Below are 18,585 nucleotides of genomic sequence, written 5' to 3'. Positions count from 1 at the left end.
TGAAAAAAAGTTGGAAGAATGATGTTGGATGATAATAAAATCTCACCCTCATTTCTTTTGATGTCAAATATATCAACACTCGTTGATCAACTCGTCTTGATATATTTGATATCAAAAGACACTCGGGTGAGATTCTCTATTTCTCTATGGCTCTTAAATAAACCTGGAATATGCGATGTCACATACAGATTTTCAACTAACACTGCGATTAAACAGGAGGGTGTGACATTAACCCACCAGTCTATGCAGAGTCTTGAAGTAAAACACGAACTGCTAACACGCCTTGAAGCAGAACACAGCAAGAGGTGGGGTCGACGGCCTTCTCCCTGGCTCAGACCAATGTCTGACTTCAATGGACCCACGCTGTTTGAAACGACGGGAAAAATGGCAGCGCAGGGGTCAGGTGTGAATACAGTGGGCAGTTGACCGCCGGACACCAGACTGGACAGCTGATCACACCACTTCTGTTTGATGTGTTCTATTGAGTCCTGGGAGCTTAGCCTCTTCAATTTCAGCTTGGTAGAGAAAATTAATAGACGAAATGGACATTACGGATGGCTCAGTGAACTTTTTATGGCCGAGGCATGTTGAGATGTGATTTACTGGATAAGTGGAGTGCGTGGGTGAAGGGGGTGGGGGAGGGGGGAGAGGGGGAGGGGGAGAGGAGGTAAAGGGTGGCGGCTCTCACTGTGTTGTTGTTATCAGCCCTCCCTTAGACCTTGATTATAGATACTTGTTTCTGGTCCAAGCCAAAGCAGGCATGTGTTTATTTGGTAGCCATAAAAACTAAATGTGGTGAGAATATCATTGAACAACATGATATAGTAGGTGAGACAGGGGTATTTGTGATGAGCTTGCAGTTGTGTCGTCGTTCCTGTAGTTCACACAACAGTGGTGCCGTCGTTCCCGCAGTTCACACAACAGTGGTGCCGTCGTTCCCGCAGTTCACACAACAGTGGTGCCGTCGTTCCCGTAGTTCACACAACAGTGGTGCCGTAGTTCCCGCAGTTCACACAACAGTGGTGCCGTCGTTCCCGCAGTTCACACAACAGTGGTGCCGTCGTTCCCGTAGTTCACACAACAGTGGTGCCGTCGTTCCCGTAGTTCACACAACAGTGGTGCCGTCGTTCCCGTAGTTCACACAACAGTGGTGCCGTCGTTCCCGTAGTTCACACAACAGTGGTGCCGTCGCTAAGGTTGGTGTGGGTCGGGTGACACACGTCTGGACGTTCCACAACATCGATTCACAAAGGGACAAGGAAAGGTTAATCTCACAGTCAGCCATCAATCTAATTAAGTGCAGATTAGGCCGCTCAATTCATCCAATCCCGTCGACACTTCAGCTGATGGCCACTCCACTCATATAGGCAAACAGCAGTACTGTACCCCTGGCTGGGGCGACACGGGTAGTGAGCGGAGCCCTTGACTGGGGCGATACGGGTAGTGAGCGGAGCCCTTGACTGGGGCGACACGGGTAGTGAGCGGAGCCCTTGACTGGGGCGACACGGGTAGTCAGAGGAGCCCTTGAGGGGGTGCATGGCGAGTTGGCGATAGGTGGGGGTAGGGAAGGGGTAGGGAAGGGGAAGGATGGGAGATGAAGTACAAGGGGAGAGGAGTGGTGGAGATGTTAGATGGAAAAATGTTTTAGGTTGTTAATGTGTTAATGGGGAAGTCGGAAATTAAGAGTACGGGGAGTGCGAGAGGGGAGGGGGGAGGCAGATGAATGGCCGGGGGTAGGGAAGTATCCCAGCACGAATGGTCGGTGTTCATCTCAGGGCCTGGTGTCTCTGTTTGCATGGGTGGCCGTTAACCCCTCGAGATACCCCATTCAGGCCCTATTTCCATTACATTTACCAGACAGGCTTTTCAAACAAGTCAATTTATAACCTCCTTATGTCGGTCTTAAAGAAGTTGGTCATGAGTGGTGGGTATGGTATTGTGGAGCGACATCACAACACTTGTTAGGAGGTTTCCGGAATGGATAGATAGCTCCTAAATCCATTGACTGCCCAAACTGTTTGAATCAGCTAGCCAAGCTATAATACTTCAATTGGCTGACCCCTGCGTCTCAGGTCAAATATTCAACCATAAAGAAATTATGAGCGCCGTCGCTTTTGATGTACAGCCAGGTACAGATACAAGACTCTTGTATATTGTATAGACAGGCATGGATACAAAAGTCTTGTATATTGTATAGATAGGCATGGATACAAGACTCTTGTATATTGTATAGACAGGCATGGATACAAGACTCTTGTATATTGTATGGAAAGGCATGGATACAAGACTCTTGTATATTGTATAGACAGGCATGGATACAAGAGTCTTGTATATTGTATAGACAGGCATGGATACAAGAGTCTTGTATATTGTATAGACAGGCATGGATGCAAGACTCTTGTATATTGTATAGACAGGCATGGATACAAGACTCTTGTATATTGTATAGACAGGCATGGATACACTAGACAGGCATGGCTACAAGAGTCCTGTATATTGTATAGACAGGCATGGATACAAGAGTCTTTTATATTGTATAGACAGGCATGGATACAAGAGTCCTCTATATTGTATAGCCAGATATGGCTACAAGAGTCCTGTGTATTGTATAGCCAGGCATGGATACAAGAGTCCTGTGTATTGTATAGCCAGGTATGGATACAAGAGTCCTGTGTATTGTATAGCCAGGTATGAATACAAGAGTCCTGTGTATCGTATAGCTAGGTATGGATACACGAGTCCTGTGTATTGTATAGCCAGGTATGGATACAAGAGTCCTGTGTATTGTATAGCTAGGTATGGATATACGTGTCCTGTATATTGTATAGCCAGGTATGGATACAAGAGTCCTGTGTATTGTATAGCTAGGTATGGATACACGAGTCCTGTGTATTGTATAGCCAGGTATGAATACAAGAGTCCTGTGTATTGTATAGCCAGGTATGGATACAAGAGTCCTGTGTATTGTATAGCTAGGTATGGATATACGTGTCCTGTATATTGTATAGCCAGGTATGGATACACGAGTCCTGTGTATTGTATAGCCAGGTATGGATACAAGAGTCCTGTGTCTTGTATAGCTAGGTATGGATATACGTGTCCTGTATATTGTATAGCCAGGTATGGATACAAGAGTCCTGTGTATTGTATAGCCAGGTATGGATACAAGAGTCCTGTGTATTGTATAGTTAGGTATGGATACACGAGTCCTGTGTATTGTATAGCCAGGTATGGATACACGAGTCCTGTGTATTGTATAGCTAGGTATGGATACAAGAGCCTTGTGTGTTGTATAGCCAGGTATTGATACAAGAACCTTGTAAACTGTACATCCAGGTATGGATACAAGAGCCTTGTGTGTTGTATAGCCAGGTATTGATACAAGAGCCTTGTAAACTGTACATCCAGGTATGGATACAAGAGCCTTGTGTGTTGTATAGCCAGGTATTGATACAAGAACCTTGTAAACTGTACATCCAGGTATGGATACAAGAGCCTTGTGTGTTGTATAGCCAGGTATGGATACAAGAGTCCTGTGTATTGTATAGCTAGGTATGGATACAAGAGTCCTGTGTATTGTATAGCCAGGTATTGATACAATAACCTTGTAAACTGTACATCCAGGTATGGATACATGAGTCTTGTACATTGTATAGCCAGGTATTGATACAAGAGCCTTGTTTACTGTACAGCCAGATATTGATAAAAGATCCAGAGCACTACACACACAGGGTGTTTTGTGATGGTGTGTTTAGCAAGTGTCGTGTGATAGCGCACAGATCGGCGTCACTGTCGTAATGTTGTGCATTTCATCGTCGTTTGTTGTTTCCGCCTAAATATAACCTTTAGTTTGACTGCAGGGATATGTGTTCAGTCAGTTTCTTTAACAATAGCGCCTTTCAGTTTTTGTCCATGAAACCTTTAAGCTTTTCCGGTGGCGAGCTCACCGCCAACAGGAGAAGCGTGATGGGAATTAAAGTTGAGGACGATGTTTATAATATGACAATGGTAATTGTAGCAATATTACAATAACCGATATTATGTAAAGAAACATTGTCAGTTATGAATTTGTGTTTGTCCTAGCCTTTGTAAACACATGTTGGCACTCCGCGACTCGGCCCAGGCGTAATTAGCCCTACAAGGGGAGGTAATTGTTACGTTAGGTCAGATGTTAAAACATGCAAACATGAACGTACAGATGAGTGTTTGTTATATCGAAGACGGGATAATCCTTCCCTAAACCACCCACGTAGTCTCAGAGTGACCTGTAGACCGGGAGAAATCTCCATTCGCACGTCGTAGTGAATGTGTCTCTGTGAGACAGCGTTGTATTCACGAGTCCGCACAATGGCGTCAATGACGTTCGGGGAACAACGTCCCTCTTATCATACACCAACCATCAACAGTGTACACAATATGTATTCCCCTTGTGAAAGGTAATGTTACACATTCCAAATTGATTAATTCATCGTAACTTTTTCTCAAACGGAAATCGTATGTCATGTAGGTTTTCCTGGGGCTGGTTGCTGCCGATCAAATGACAGCTTCCACAATGCATAGTCTTCATTGATTGGTATTGAACTTTTCTGCCACTTTTAAAGACAACGTATGTTTGGCACAGAATGTATAGTATTATCTGCAAGTATACGAGTAAAGAGACTAACAGTATACGGATATATCGATCGTGACAGTATACAAGTATATGGACCGTAACAGCAAACAACTATATTGACCGTAACAGAATACGAGGATATGGACCGTGACAGTATACGAGTATATAGACAGTCACAGTATAAGAGTATACATACTCTGACAGTATACGAGTCTAATGACTGTTGTAGTATACGAGTATATTGACCGTGACAGTATACAAATACAACTATCACACAGTGTCGAATAACGAATTTTTTTTCAGAATTTTCTTGTGAAATATGGGTGGGTGTTGCAAACTCAAAAATGGCTGTTACTGGCGGTATACGGTCTCACATCAGGTCTGCCATCTTTAATTTTTACTGACGGTATACGGGCTCTTGTGGGTTTGATTGGTCAATCTGACTTTGAGGCAAAGTAATATTAGTTATGGTGTCTTGCCGTATACAGTATCATATAAGGTGAGCAGAACATATTGGGCGTGGCGTGAGCATAATGATACTATAAAAGACAGTATACGTCACAGTATACGTGTATATGGACAGGGACAGTATACGTGTTTATGGAGAGGGACAGTATACGTGTATATGGAGAGTGACAGTATACGTGTATATGGAGAGGGACAGTATACGTGTATATGGAGAGGGACAGTATACGTGTTTATGGAGAGGGACAGTATACGTGTATATGGACAGGGACAGTATACGTGTATATGGAGAGTGACAGTATACGTGTATATGGACAGAGACAGTATACGTGTATATGGAGAGGGACAGTATACGTGTATATGGAGAGGGACAGTATACGTGTATATGGAGAGTGACAGTATACGTGTATATGGACAGAGACAGTATACGTGTATATGGAGAGGGACAGTATACGTGTATATGGAGAGTGACAGTATACGTGTATATGGACAGAGACAGTATACGTGTATATGGAGAGGGACAGTATATGTGTATGTAGATCGTTACAGTATAAGTGTATATATGTACTATGACAGTTTATGATTATATAGATATCTGAAGTGTGTAGGAATAGTGATGATGTCGTGGTGGTCAGAGCACGGTCTTCAAGTGGAGACATGTGTTGGCTCACAGCAGGTAATTGGACATCCTATAGGTTTAGCAGAATCTGGAGTTTATCATGTTATTACTCTTATTCCCACAAATCATTTATGTAAGTGACGTATTACGCGTTTAATATGTGTTGGTGTTTTTCAGCCTTTATAAGACGAGGGACATTCAGGATCTAAGGCTTTAGCCTTATAACTATAACGGGAAATAACGACACAGCGTGTTGATATTAATAACACACTCTGCGGGCAGGACTGACACTAGTTGTGAGGTGTGGGCCTTTTAAGACTATTTAAACTGAATCGCGGAGAGATGATTGTTTGCCTTGTGTGCATGACCTCGTGGGGGTGGGGGAATGGGGTCGGAAAGTGAGTGAGTGAGTGGGTGGGTGCGAGTGGCTTTTGCACTGCTTCTACCTGCCCTTCACCTAAATCACAAAAGCTGAGGTGTGGTGGGGTAGCCTAGTGGTTAAGGTGTTCACTCATCACGCAGAAGACCCGGGTACGATTCCCCACATGGGCACAATATGTGAAGACCATTTCTTGTGTCCCCCGATGTGTTATTGTGGGAATATTGCTAAAAACGGCGTAAAAAAACTCACTCACTCACTCACTGAACGGGTACCTCACGTTTACGACGTATATAGTGTCACACTCATTAATGTCGCTTTCTCGGCTCCACCCCAATGATGTATATAGTGTCACACTCACCCGGTACCTCGCGTTAATGACGTATATAGTGTCACACTAGTTGGGCACCTCACGTTAACGACGTATACAGTGTCACACTCACCCGGTACCTCACGTTAACGACGTATATAGTGTCACGCTTCCCCGGTACCTCGCGTTAATGACGTATACAGTGTCACACTAGCCGGTCCCTTACGTTAATGACGTATATAGTGTCACACTAGCCGGTCCCTTACGTTAATGACGTATACAGTGTCACACTAGCCGGTCCCTTACGTTAATGACGTATATAGTGTCACGCTTCCCCGGTACCTCACGTTAACGACGTATATAGTGTCACACTATTTGGGCACCTCACGTTAACGACGTATACAGTGTCACACTAGCCGGTCCCTCACGTTAATGACGTATACAGTGTCACACTAGCCGGTCCCTTACGTTAATGACGTATATAGTGTCACACTCACCCGGTACCTCACGTTAACGACGTATACAGTGTCACACTTCCCCGGTACCTCACGTTAACGACGTATATAGTGTCACACTCACCCGGTACCTCACGTTAATGACGTATATAGTGTCACACTTCCCCGGTACCTCACGTTAACGACGTATATAGTGTCACACTTCCCCGGTACCTCACGTTAACGACGTATATAGTGTCACACTTCCCCGGTACCTCACGTTAACGACGTATACAGTGTCACACTCACCCGGTACCTCACGTTAACGACGTATATAGTGTCACACTTCCCCGGTACCTATTTAATCGGCAATATTTAAGTAATATAACGAAGGACACAAGAAGAGGGCTTCACACATTGTACATATGCGAGGAACCAAACCCTGCCTTCCGGTGTGACAAGCGACCACTTGAACCACAGAGCTTTGTCCCCGCCCCGCAAGGGTTCTGTTACGGTTGAGTTCTATTTGAGAAACGCGAGAACCATCCCGTCCAGCACGACATTCCACGACACTGGACTCCCGTGGGTTGTCAATTTGCTGGCTGACCACACGGTGACCATACATGTATGTGTCGTACAGAAATAAGATCGTTAATGTCGCTTTCTCGGCTCCACCCCAATGATGGAGGGGGTTGATGTCACTGGTTATTAGCCGCTGGCAGCCCACGGTAGGCGGTTGTTCAGCCCAGCAGTGGAGATTGGCGACCTTCCCACTCACGGACAGGGACGCCAGGCACATAAACATGGGCAAAATATATCCCGAGCCATTCTAACAAAATTTAGTTTTAATACTATCAAAATATTGTGATTGCTTCAACAATGAGCATCTTTGTCCTGGTCTGCCTTTGAAGAGTTTCATAAACAGAATGGTCTCTATGGGGCATACAAACGTGCATGTTTAATAAAGTTAGTCAATGAGGAACCCACGTTACGGAACCCGTGCATCGTCCGCGTTCTGTGTGCTTGTATTAGAATAATGAACCCTCCCTTAAAGCGCCCCCACCTCCACACACACCTCCACGCACGCACGCACGCACGCACGCACGCACGCACACACGCACGCACGCACGCACACACGCACGCACGCACGCGTCAGAAGAGACTAGTAGAGACATTTTCACCGTTAAGAATGGCGCATTATACGTTGGTACAGAAGAAACGACGTTGAATGCATCATAGAGATCAGTGAACATCGTGTGGCTCTCAATTGAAAGTAGGATGAAGGCATTTGTGGTAGAACCAAAGTGAAGGATGTCACCTTTAATGAAGGAATCGGTGTAAGCGGGGGTGCGGTGGGAGAGGGATGGCGCTTTAGAGGGAGGGGGGAGCGAGGGAGTCATCAAATGATCCTCACCTACATGTTTCCAACCAGAGCGACATTTGACTGGACACTAAGGCAAACATGGTACATTCACTTCGATCCATATCTATAGTGAAACCATTTACCGCTAGATTTTCAACAAAGATGAAATGGGAAATGGAGGACATTTATGCAATGCCGGCCACACATCCACTGCTCCCGACGTCGTGATGATGTGACACACATGCTCCGGATGAAGTGTGGTCCTTGAAAATCTGCGTGAAAACCTGGCCTCATTCACAAAACATAACAATGGAGAGCTATGCACATATGTTGCAACTAGACACAGCCGCCATGTCCGGCGGCGTGGGAGGAGAAGTCTGTGGGTGGCGTATTGTGAATAACATCCCGCTGAATGGAGACTGAATGCCCTGCACACCTTGCATGGCTTGCGGTCAAATACACCACCGTGATAGACACAGCGAGCTGTCCCCTTGATGCCAGAACTGGATTTTATTTAATATCACGTTAAATATATCTACAATGTTATGTAGCATTACATCAAACAATCGTACTTGTTATGTAATATTACGTCAAATATATCCACAATGTTATGTAGCATCACACCAAACAATCGTACTTGTTATGTAATATTACGTCAAATATATCCACAATGTTATGTAGCATTACACCAAACAATCGTACTTGTTATATAATATCACGTCAAATATATCTACAATGTTATGTAGCATGACACCAAACAATCGTACTTGTTATGTAATATCACGTCAAATATATCTACAATGTTATGTAGCATCACACCAAACAATCGTACTTGTTATATAATATCACGTCAAATATATCTACAATGTTATGTAGCATGACACCAAACAATCGTACTTGTTATGTAATATTACGTCAAATATATCTACAATGTTATGTAGCACCACACCAAACAATCGTACTTGTTATGAAATATTACGTCAAATATATATGTGATGTAAAATCGCTGACGAGAAACATCCTGTACAAGAACGTTCATGTCTGTAAACCATAACACCAAAACGCATCCGATATTTTGCACGTGCCACATGCAGTATCGCCGCAGACGTGCGTATGGTGTGATTCCTGATTTTTGACACTTTCAAAGAAGGTCGATTATTCTCTGTGGACCATTATTTCTGACATTCTTGTTGATTCTGCTTAACATTCAGTTGTGATTTACTTAATTTCATCCATTGTTTGTGCGTAGACAAGCGATGCGGCGTCTGCAACGTGCGCAGAGTCTACGGACTGGAAACTGGCAGACGTCAGCATCCAGTGGCCAATACGTTGAATGTGTCATAGTCTTTGGAACGGGTGCCAACAAACAAAACCAAAATGTCGCGAAGGACCCCATTCAGGCCTCCTAGCTCAATGACAAGAGTATAGGATCGATTTACGCGAAACCAAGCTCTACGTGAGTGAGTATGGTTTTACGCCACTTGCAGCTATATTCCAGCAATGTCACGGCGGGGTACACCATATTGTACCCATGTGGGGAATCGGCGATACTAGCGAACACTTTAACCAGTAGGCTACCCCCAACTCAAACGGCCCATCAAATTTCTGCAAACCTTCATCAGGCTTCTGGAGTACGAGTTACGTGAAACACGATTAGAAGGCGTGTCAATGCATGTCATCTCCGTGCTTCTGGAGTACGAGTTACGGGAAACACGATTAGAAGGCGTGTCAATGCATGTCATCTCCGTGCTTCTGGAGTACGAGTTACGGGAAACACGATTAGAAGGCGTGTCAGTGCATGTCATCTCCGTGCTTCTGGAGTACGAGTTACGGGAAACACGATTAGAAGGCGTGTCAATGCATGTCATCTCCGTGCTTCTGGAGTACGAGTTACGGGAAACACGATTAGAAGGCGTGTCAATGCATGTCATCTCCGTGCTTCTGGAGTACGAGTTACGGGAAACACGATTAGAAGGCGTGTCAGTGCATGTCATCTCCGTGCTTCTGGAGTACGAGTTACGGGAAACACGATTAGAAGGCGTGTCAGTGCATGTCATCTCCGTGCTTCTGGAGTACGAGTTACGGGAAACACGATTAGAAGGCGTGTCAATGCATGTCATCTCCGTGCTTCTGGAGTACGAGTTACGGGAAACACGATTAGAAGGCGTGTCAGTGCATGTCATCTCCGTGCTTCTGGAGTACGAGTTACGGGAAACACGATTAGAAGGCGTGTCAATGCATGTCATCTCCGTGCTTCTGGAGTACGAGTTACGGGAAACACGATTAGAAGGCGTGTCAGTGCATGTCATCTCCGTGCTTCTGGAGTACGAGTTACGGGAAACACGATTAGAAGGCGTGTCAATGCATGTCATCTCCGTGCTTCTGGAGTACGAGTTACGGGAAACACGATTAGAAGGCGTGTCAATGCATGTCATCTCCGTGCTTCTGGAGTACGAGTTACGGGAAACACGATTAGAAGGCGTGTCAGTGCATGTCATCTCCGTGCTTCTGGAGTACGAGTTACGGGAAACACGATTAGAAGGCGTGTCAGTGCATGTCATCTCCGTGCTTCTGGAGTACGAGTTACGGGAAACACGATTAGAAGGCGTGTCAATGCATGTCATCTCCGTGCTTCTGGAGTACGAGTTACGGGAAACACGATTAGAAGGCGTGTCAGTGCATGTCATCTCCGTGCTCGACGGCCACGTGTTGTGCCGCCCCTTACACATTTTCTCATTGCCAACAGACGTCGATGGTGTGCACGACGTCGAAACTTGGGTAATCGTTGCTGGTCATGTGTCATGTTTTAAGATGAGTCCCGATTCACTTTGTATTTCCTTTGTAGGCGTGGTCGCATCTGGCGACGTCCAATTGAACGCCAGACCAATGTCAATCTGAGACCTCATGACAAATGTGGCGGTGGATCGGCTATGGTGTGGGGTGGCATCAGTATTCAATAGAATGTCATGACCAGCAATGAGCCCAGACCTTTCCCCCATTGAACACGTCTGGGACATGATAGGGAGACATGTGCGTTAACGTCATAGGCCGCCGACCACGTTGGCTGAACTTGGCCAGGCGCTGCCAGAGGAGTGGGTCAGACTCCCTTTAATCGCCATCGGGGGACTCATACGCAGTGTGCCTTGACGAGTGAATGATTGCTTGACAAACCGTGGCCTTAGTACCTCACTACTGATCCAAGAGCCCTAAGTTTGAAATTTTCCATTTTACCTTTACGTCCTTCAAGATCATTGGCGGTCATCACATCTACTGTCTTACCTCACTACTTGAAATGTGTTCCCAGTGCTTTCATTATTATCTTACAACTATTACTTGAGCCAATATCGTTTACAATTTTGGAAGTATAATTCATTTCCGTGTATCCCCTACTATCCCCCCCCTAACATCACATCAACTATGGTGTATATAACATGTAACATAACATCAACTATGGTGTGTATATCATGTAACATCAATCAACTATCTTGTGTATATCATGTAACATCACATCAACTATCTTGTGTATATCATGTAACATCACATCAACTATGGTGTATATATCATGTAACATCACATCAACTATCTTGTTTATATCATGTAACATCACATCAACTATGGTGTATATATCATGTAACATCACATCAACTATGGTGTATATATCATGTAACATCACATCAACTGTGGTGTATATATCATGTAACATCACATCAACTATCTTGTGTATATCATGTAACATCACATCAACTATGGTGTATATATCATGTAACATCACATCAACTATGGTGTATATATCATGTAACATCACATCAACTATCTTGTGTATATCATGTAACATCACATCAACTATGGTGTATATATCATGTAACATCACATCAACTATGGGGTATATATCATGTAACATCACATCAACTATCTTGTGTATATCATGTAACATCACGACAGCTATGGTGTATATAACATGTAACATCACATCAACTATGGTGTATATATCATGTTACATCACATCAACTATGGTGTATATATCATGTAACATCACATCAACTATGGTGTATATATCATGTAACATCACATCAACTATGGTGTATATATCATGTAACATCACATCAACTATGGTGTATATATCATGTAACATCACATCAACTATGAGATATATATATCATGTTACATCACATCAACTATGGTGTATATATCATGTTACATCACATCAACTATGGTGTATATATCATGTAACATCACATCAACTATGGTGTATATATCATGTAACATCACATCAACTATGGTGTATATATCATGTTACATCACATCAAGTATGTGATATATATCATGTTACATCACATCAACTATGGTGTATATATCATGTATCACCACATCAACTATGGTGTGTATATCATGTAACATCACATCAACTATGGTGTATATATCATGTTTCATCACATCAACTATGGTGTATATATCATTTTACATCACATCAACTATGGTGTGTATATCATGTAACATCACATCAACTATGGTGTATATATCATGTAACATCACATCAACTATGAGATATATATATATATATATATCATGTAACATCACATCAACTATGGTGTATACATCATGTATCATCACATCAACTATGGTGTGTATATCATGTAACATCACATCAACTATGGTGTATATAGAGATGACTACACGAGTGTCTGTCAGATACCATTGATCTTACAACGAGTTGTTTTGAAAACGTATCTAACGAGCGAAATCGAGTGAGATACGCTTTGTAACAACGAGTTGTAAGATCTATGGTTATCTTACACACACCCAAATCGCACCTTTTTAGCATCGAACCGATGCATTTTGTCTATTCTCATGATTGCAGTAGCGCATTAATACATAACACCTCTGTCATAAGTGACGTCATCCTATGTACTGCTTTCTACTCATAAATAATGTGACCCTACAAAAAAACGTTTCCGCCATGTCTGTGGATTATCAAGGCGATGATGATAATGCAAACTAGACAAAACAAAGGACACGCTGGGTGCCGAGTTAACAGTTTACACCTCAAAGAAATTACCAACTATGTACAACAATGTTTACTTCCGTATGACATGACTACCGGTGACCGACTTTTTACAAAATGGCGTGTTCACTGACAACAGTACGCGGGATTTCCAGTTAAGGATTTTCGTTCATTGAGTGAATGAGTGAGTTGGGTTCAACGCCGCTTTTAACAGTGTCCAGTTATAACGTGGCGTGTCGGCTTAATGATGGAGGAAAGCCCGAAGTGATGCAGGTCTCAGACGTTTACCCCTTTGGTGAAACCCACCAGCACGGGTATGGTGCTGACAAACATAGAAACATAATCGGGGCGAGACGGGATTCGAACCTACTATCATAGGTTTCTGGCGAGCCCATGGGACGCAACTCTTCACAGCGAATCGCGGCGCATTAGACGCCACCGGTGCCCCCTCGTTGATTGAGGGATCATTTACACATAATTCCTTAATTAGTGCAACGATACTCATTCCAATAATATTCTCAAACGCGTGATCGAGCCAATGTATGCAACAATTAGATGACAGTACCTCTACCACAGTGTAAAATCTGAATTTTGCTTCGTTTACATTTCAGCAAGTACAGTTTTCCGAGCACAGTTTTCGTTTCCACACCTAATTTATTTCGCATGATTTCATCTAGATAATTTGCATTGGTGACAAAGACCATTTATCATTTGTTTCTAAAATGGATTAGGAATTAAGGGATGCATGTATAGCAGCTAAGTTAAAAATATACCTGATCGAATAGGCGTCTCATAACCGGCATTTTGTAAACAATCCAATATGGCGGAACGTACACTTCGGTGTTCGTGTATGCGTATTTTCTAAGAATTTCTAAACGAATCTAGACTTATCAGCGACGTTTCAGAATTATCATTAGTTATTTTAAACTAGTGGTCGCTAATATGCTATTGTTCTACTTTAGTTATTAGAGTAACAATCCGATGTTTAGATTTCTAAACAGACAGTAAAATACGCCGTGAATTTTGATTTGGCGAGATTTACAATGTACCTAATTTAAAGAAGTCACTTTCAGTAATTTTGCTTTGCCTAAAATGACAGTAATGATTAACAGAAGGTGAAATTCAAAACAGTGACGTGTATTGGTTTGCGTGATGTATTTTTAATTTTATTCGATTTCGAAGTGAGGGTTGAAGAGGAGGGACATATGTGTCGCTGTGGCATCCAGGGGGTTTACACTCTGAAAAACGATAATGTTGACATAACAACAGATAATGTAACTGATAATAATAACAAACAAACTCGCAGACGAGGACGAGCTTGTTTATATTTATTTTTAATTGCACGGTCCTGTTGTTCAATACAGACGTAGGTGAACATTCGACTGAAACACGAGCAACTTATGAATGACTTACACTCAGGAAAGTAGTCCCTAATCATCTGACCTCAGGTCATCACCATGGAGTAGCCAATCACGGGCCTGGAATTCGATGTCGCACATATGTTTGATACCAGTTATCTCAAATGGGTTTCTCACCCACAGCTGTGAAAGAAATATTATGTAACATCACATCAACTATGGTGTATATATTATTTAACATCACGTCAAATATATCGTATATGCGCATCATATATAGTTCTATGAAGCGCCGTTTTACTGTTTAGTCCTGATTTTATGATATCAATAATCCATTTTTGGATATTTCTTGATCGCATATGTGAAATCAGTAATAGAATTTGTGATATCATAAAATAGGGAATAAATAGTAAAATGGCGCTTATATAGTTCCAGCTTATTCGTTATATATTTTTCATATTCCAGGTTCCGTCGCTGCCTGAAGAGGTCCAAGTCCTCCACAGCCAAACTGGTGGGTCAGCTCTTCTTCAACATCCTCAACCCGCAGTGCTTCAAGTTCACAAAGAAGAGAGCCTGTCTGACACGGACCTGGCTGGGCACGTGCCAGAAGTACGGCAGGGGAAAGTCGGCGTTGCCACGTGACTCCATGGGTTTCTGAAGACGTTGTGACGTCAGAAGTGACGTCATATGTGAACTCTGAAGTGATGCATGTGTGGTAGAGAGCTTCCTCGCGGGGACGCTGCACAACCCATCGCTCCACAGCCACCATGTGTAATGTTATAGACACATCCCCCATGTGAATTGCCCCTACATTTCTAGACAGCTTTGGAGAAGAGAAAAGTGTGCAGCGTGAGACGCGGGCACTGGCGAAACAGTATCCGACTGTGTTCCGGGGTGAGGTAGTGAGGTAGACATGCCCAGTGTTGTAGAAGGTGGCGTGGAGAGAATAATGTGGACAACGGGCACTAGTGTGACATTTCGTCAGTGATTTTATTGACTAGCGTTCTGCTCCCCCAGCTAACTACAGCTGCCTGTCTTCATTAACTCACGATGTACACACCGGATCTGTATATAGACGGAGGTCCTTAATGTTTTAGCTTTAAGCTGTGTTCCTTCCTTAGCGATCTTCTCACAGCATAGTGAATTTTTGAAGTGTTTATAGACGCACGCGCTTTAAGAATGATTTTTAAATCCCATGGCCCATTTCAACTGAAGGCGAACAAATACGTACATCCATGTAGAACATTCCCTTGCTTGCTGCAGGCCAGATTGTGCGCCCCTCTTACGAAACCAAAGATGAACCAACAGGATAGACTGAAGTGACACAAGGTGTCTTGTCATGACAACACTACATGCCCCTAGAAATAACGGTATTTGTACAGACCACACGTGTCCTATGACTTCTTTTTTCAGCTGTAATGGAGGGTGATGTGTCTTGGGAAATAATCAGCTTCACATCTTAGCTCTGCTCAGCATCACCGTTACCCGATCTTTCCGGCTACTCAGAGTGTCATCAGTTCCCGAACATTCTCCACAATCGGACCACGTGACCCTGTAGATGTCATCAGACGCTGACTGTGCGGGACACGGTGGGTTCTAGGTGGTATATGGAGACACTATTAAATGTTTAGGAACGAGCTATGTCAAGCATAAACTGTCAGAGAGAAATACAAATCAGAGATACGAGATAACTGGTTCCTTTGAACTACTTATAGGTGATAAACTTCCTAATAATGCTTCATAGATGGTGCATTATGGGATGTTATATGTCTTAATAATACTTCATAGATGATGCATTATGGGATGTTATGTTTCCTAATAATGCTACAAAAATGATGCATTATGGGATGTTACATTTAAGAATAAACAACGAGTTGGAGTTGTTAATTTCTTATTTGAGATATCAACACCATGTACAGCCTCTGGGAGGATGTCAGTAAAACGTTTTCGCTTTAAAGATATTTACCCGTATTTAAGTAACGATGACTCTTTCAATACAATCCCACCTCGGACGGAATGTCGGACGAGTCCATTTCATGAACAGCAGGGCTAAGTTTGGTATTTCACGGATGTCCTCACAATGTTCACAATGTTGTGTGGCACATAGTGTATGTTACAAGTGTGTATTAAACACGTGTGTGTATGTATGTGACGTGTGAGTGTGTGAGAGACGTAGTGTATGTGACAAGTGTGTGTATTTAACACGTGTTTGTGTGAGACGTATAGTGTGTGTGGGGTGTGTGTGTGTGTATGTGACGAGTGTGTGTGTTTAACATGTGTTTGTGTGAGACGTAGTGTATGTGACGTGTGTGTGTGTATGTATGGGGGGGGGTGTATGTGGCGAGTGTGTGTATTTAACACGTGTGTGTGTGAGAGAGAGAGAGACGCTTGTGTGTATATGACAAGTGACAAGTTTATCTCACTCCTCACTGCGGTGGTTGACCTCGATCCGTGTAAGCACTATGGGCGTACTGGGAGAAGGTTTGATAGCTGGAGAGAGCAGAGATCAGCCATGTAGCTATTACCAAACAATGTCAATGTTTTCACTTGAATCTTGGGCGAACACGATGTGCCAGCTCAGTGAAAGCCGAGTTTGTTTAAGGAATACACACGTGCAGGCAGAGCTCCTCACCGTGCCTGCCGGGAAACATTAGCAGTGTTGTAATAAGAAGGTGATATTTATACAAACGCGCGGGAAGTATTTCTTTCCCGATGTACAATGTGAAGATAACTGGTGATATTTACTGAGCGAATCACGAGATCAAATAACCGGGGAAGCTTGTTAAGGGTTAGTTTTATGAATGAGCTCAGGTTGTCGGACGGGGGTCAGTTGGGTTGAACGGAAGCCGCGTGTTTCGTGCTCGGTTATTGCAACTTCCTATTTGTCACTGCATTGCATGCTGGTCCTCTTGGAATCTCAGTTGGAAGTTTCCAATTGTAGATTTTTCGCGTAGGGTGTGGCGAGATTCACGCGTGTGGCGCGTCTGGCGTGTGCTTAAGTTGACGTCAGAATACCTGTGCGCACACGTGGAACGCGTTATTAACGGAAACATCTAGAAACGGCTGTGATGCCTGGAAGTGGATCGGTTTGCTAACGGAATGAGGGCGACTGTGACTTGTGTGTGTACACAGTCTAGACAAATATACACACTTGGGCGACGTGAACACAAGGATGGGGACGGGCAGGGTTGTTGTAATTGTTTTATTATTGTTTATTGTTGTGCATACACCGAGGAGGATATAGGCATTGTGTTGTAGCAGTAGAGTTGCCTCCTGGCTCAAACTTCACACAAGCAGCGGTCTTCAAAGGCGTCTGCATACTTATTTAGAAACCAGCTGTGTTGTTAATATTGGAGACTCTCTGTGACGAGTGAGTGAGTATGGTTTTACGCCGCTTTTAGCAATATATGGGGAATCGAACCCGAGTGTCGGTGTGACGAGCGAATGAGCTCAGGTTGTTGTACGGGGTCAGCTGGGTTGAACGGAAGCCGCGTGTTTCACAACTCGGTTCGTACTTGGTTATTGCAACTTATATATGGGGAATCGAACCCGGGTCTTCGGCGTGACGAGCGAATGCTTTCACCACTAGACGGGATGGGAAGAAGGACGGGGGGAATGGCGGGAGGTGACGTTGAGTGAGTGAGTTGGGTTTAACGCTGCTTTGAACAACATTTCAGTTACATCAAGCAAAGGCGTACATAGATGTCCGTCTTTCTATCATGTTAATGTAAGAAGAATGGATGAATGAATGTCCTTCGACGTTTACCAGTTTAGGGTGGGTGCTGGCAAACCTAGAAATATCATCAGGGCGTATTGAATGTTTGAACCCAATCACAGGATTCTGACACACCTAAGGGACGCAACTGGTGGACGGACTGGTTCACCCGTGCCACCACGTGACTACGAGGGCAGACGTGAACGACGCATGAGCAGAAGGGAGATAAGTGGTGGAATTGACGTGAATGTGAGGGGGGTGAATTGTTCTAGAGTTTTAGCACCTGATAGTGTACGTTCACACAGTCAGATTGATGGTGACGGAGGTCAGA

At 43.6% G+C, this 18,585-nt stretch overlaps 1 protein-coding gene across 1 annotated transcript in view; it reads left to right on the top strand.

The window, feature by feature from the left end:
• The window catches only part of LOC139455162 (uncharacterized), a 31,719-nt gene extending 15,477 nt beyond the window's left edge, over positions 1-16,242 (top strand). The window contains exon 2 of the mRNA XM_071236714.1: positions 15,005-16,242. Coding sequence (XP_071092815.1) covers positions 15,005-15,197 — 193 coding nt within the window. The 3' untranslated portion in view covers positions 15,198-16,242. The remainder of the gene's footprint in view (positions 1-15,004) is intronic.
• Positions 16,243-18,585: the final 2,343 nt, after the last annotated feature.

Source organism: Haliotis cracherodii, unplaced genomic scaffold, assembly GCF_022045235.1.
Source record: "Haliotis cracherodii isolate W230 unplaced genomic scaffold, xgHalCrac1.p SCAF_11, whole genome shotgun sequence".
Classification (NCBI taxonomy): Eukaryota; Metazoa; Mollusca; class Gastropoda; order Lepetellida; family Haliotidae; genus Haliotis; species Haliotis cracherodii.
The sequence above is the reverse complement of the archived record's forward strand: the minus strand, read 5'-3'. Positions and strand labels throughout refer to the sequence as shown.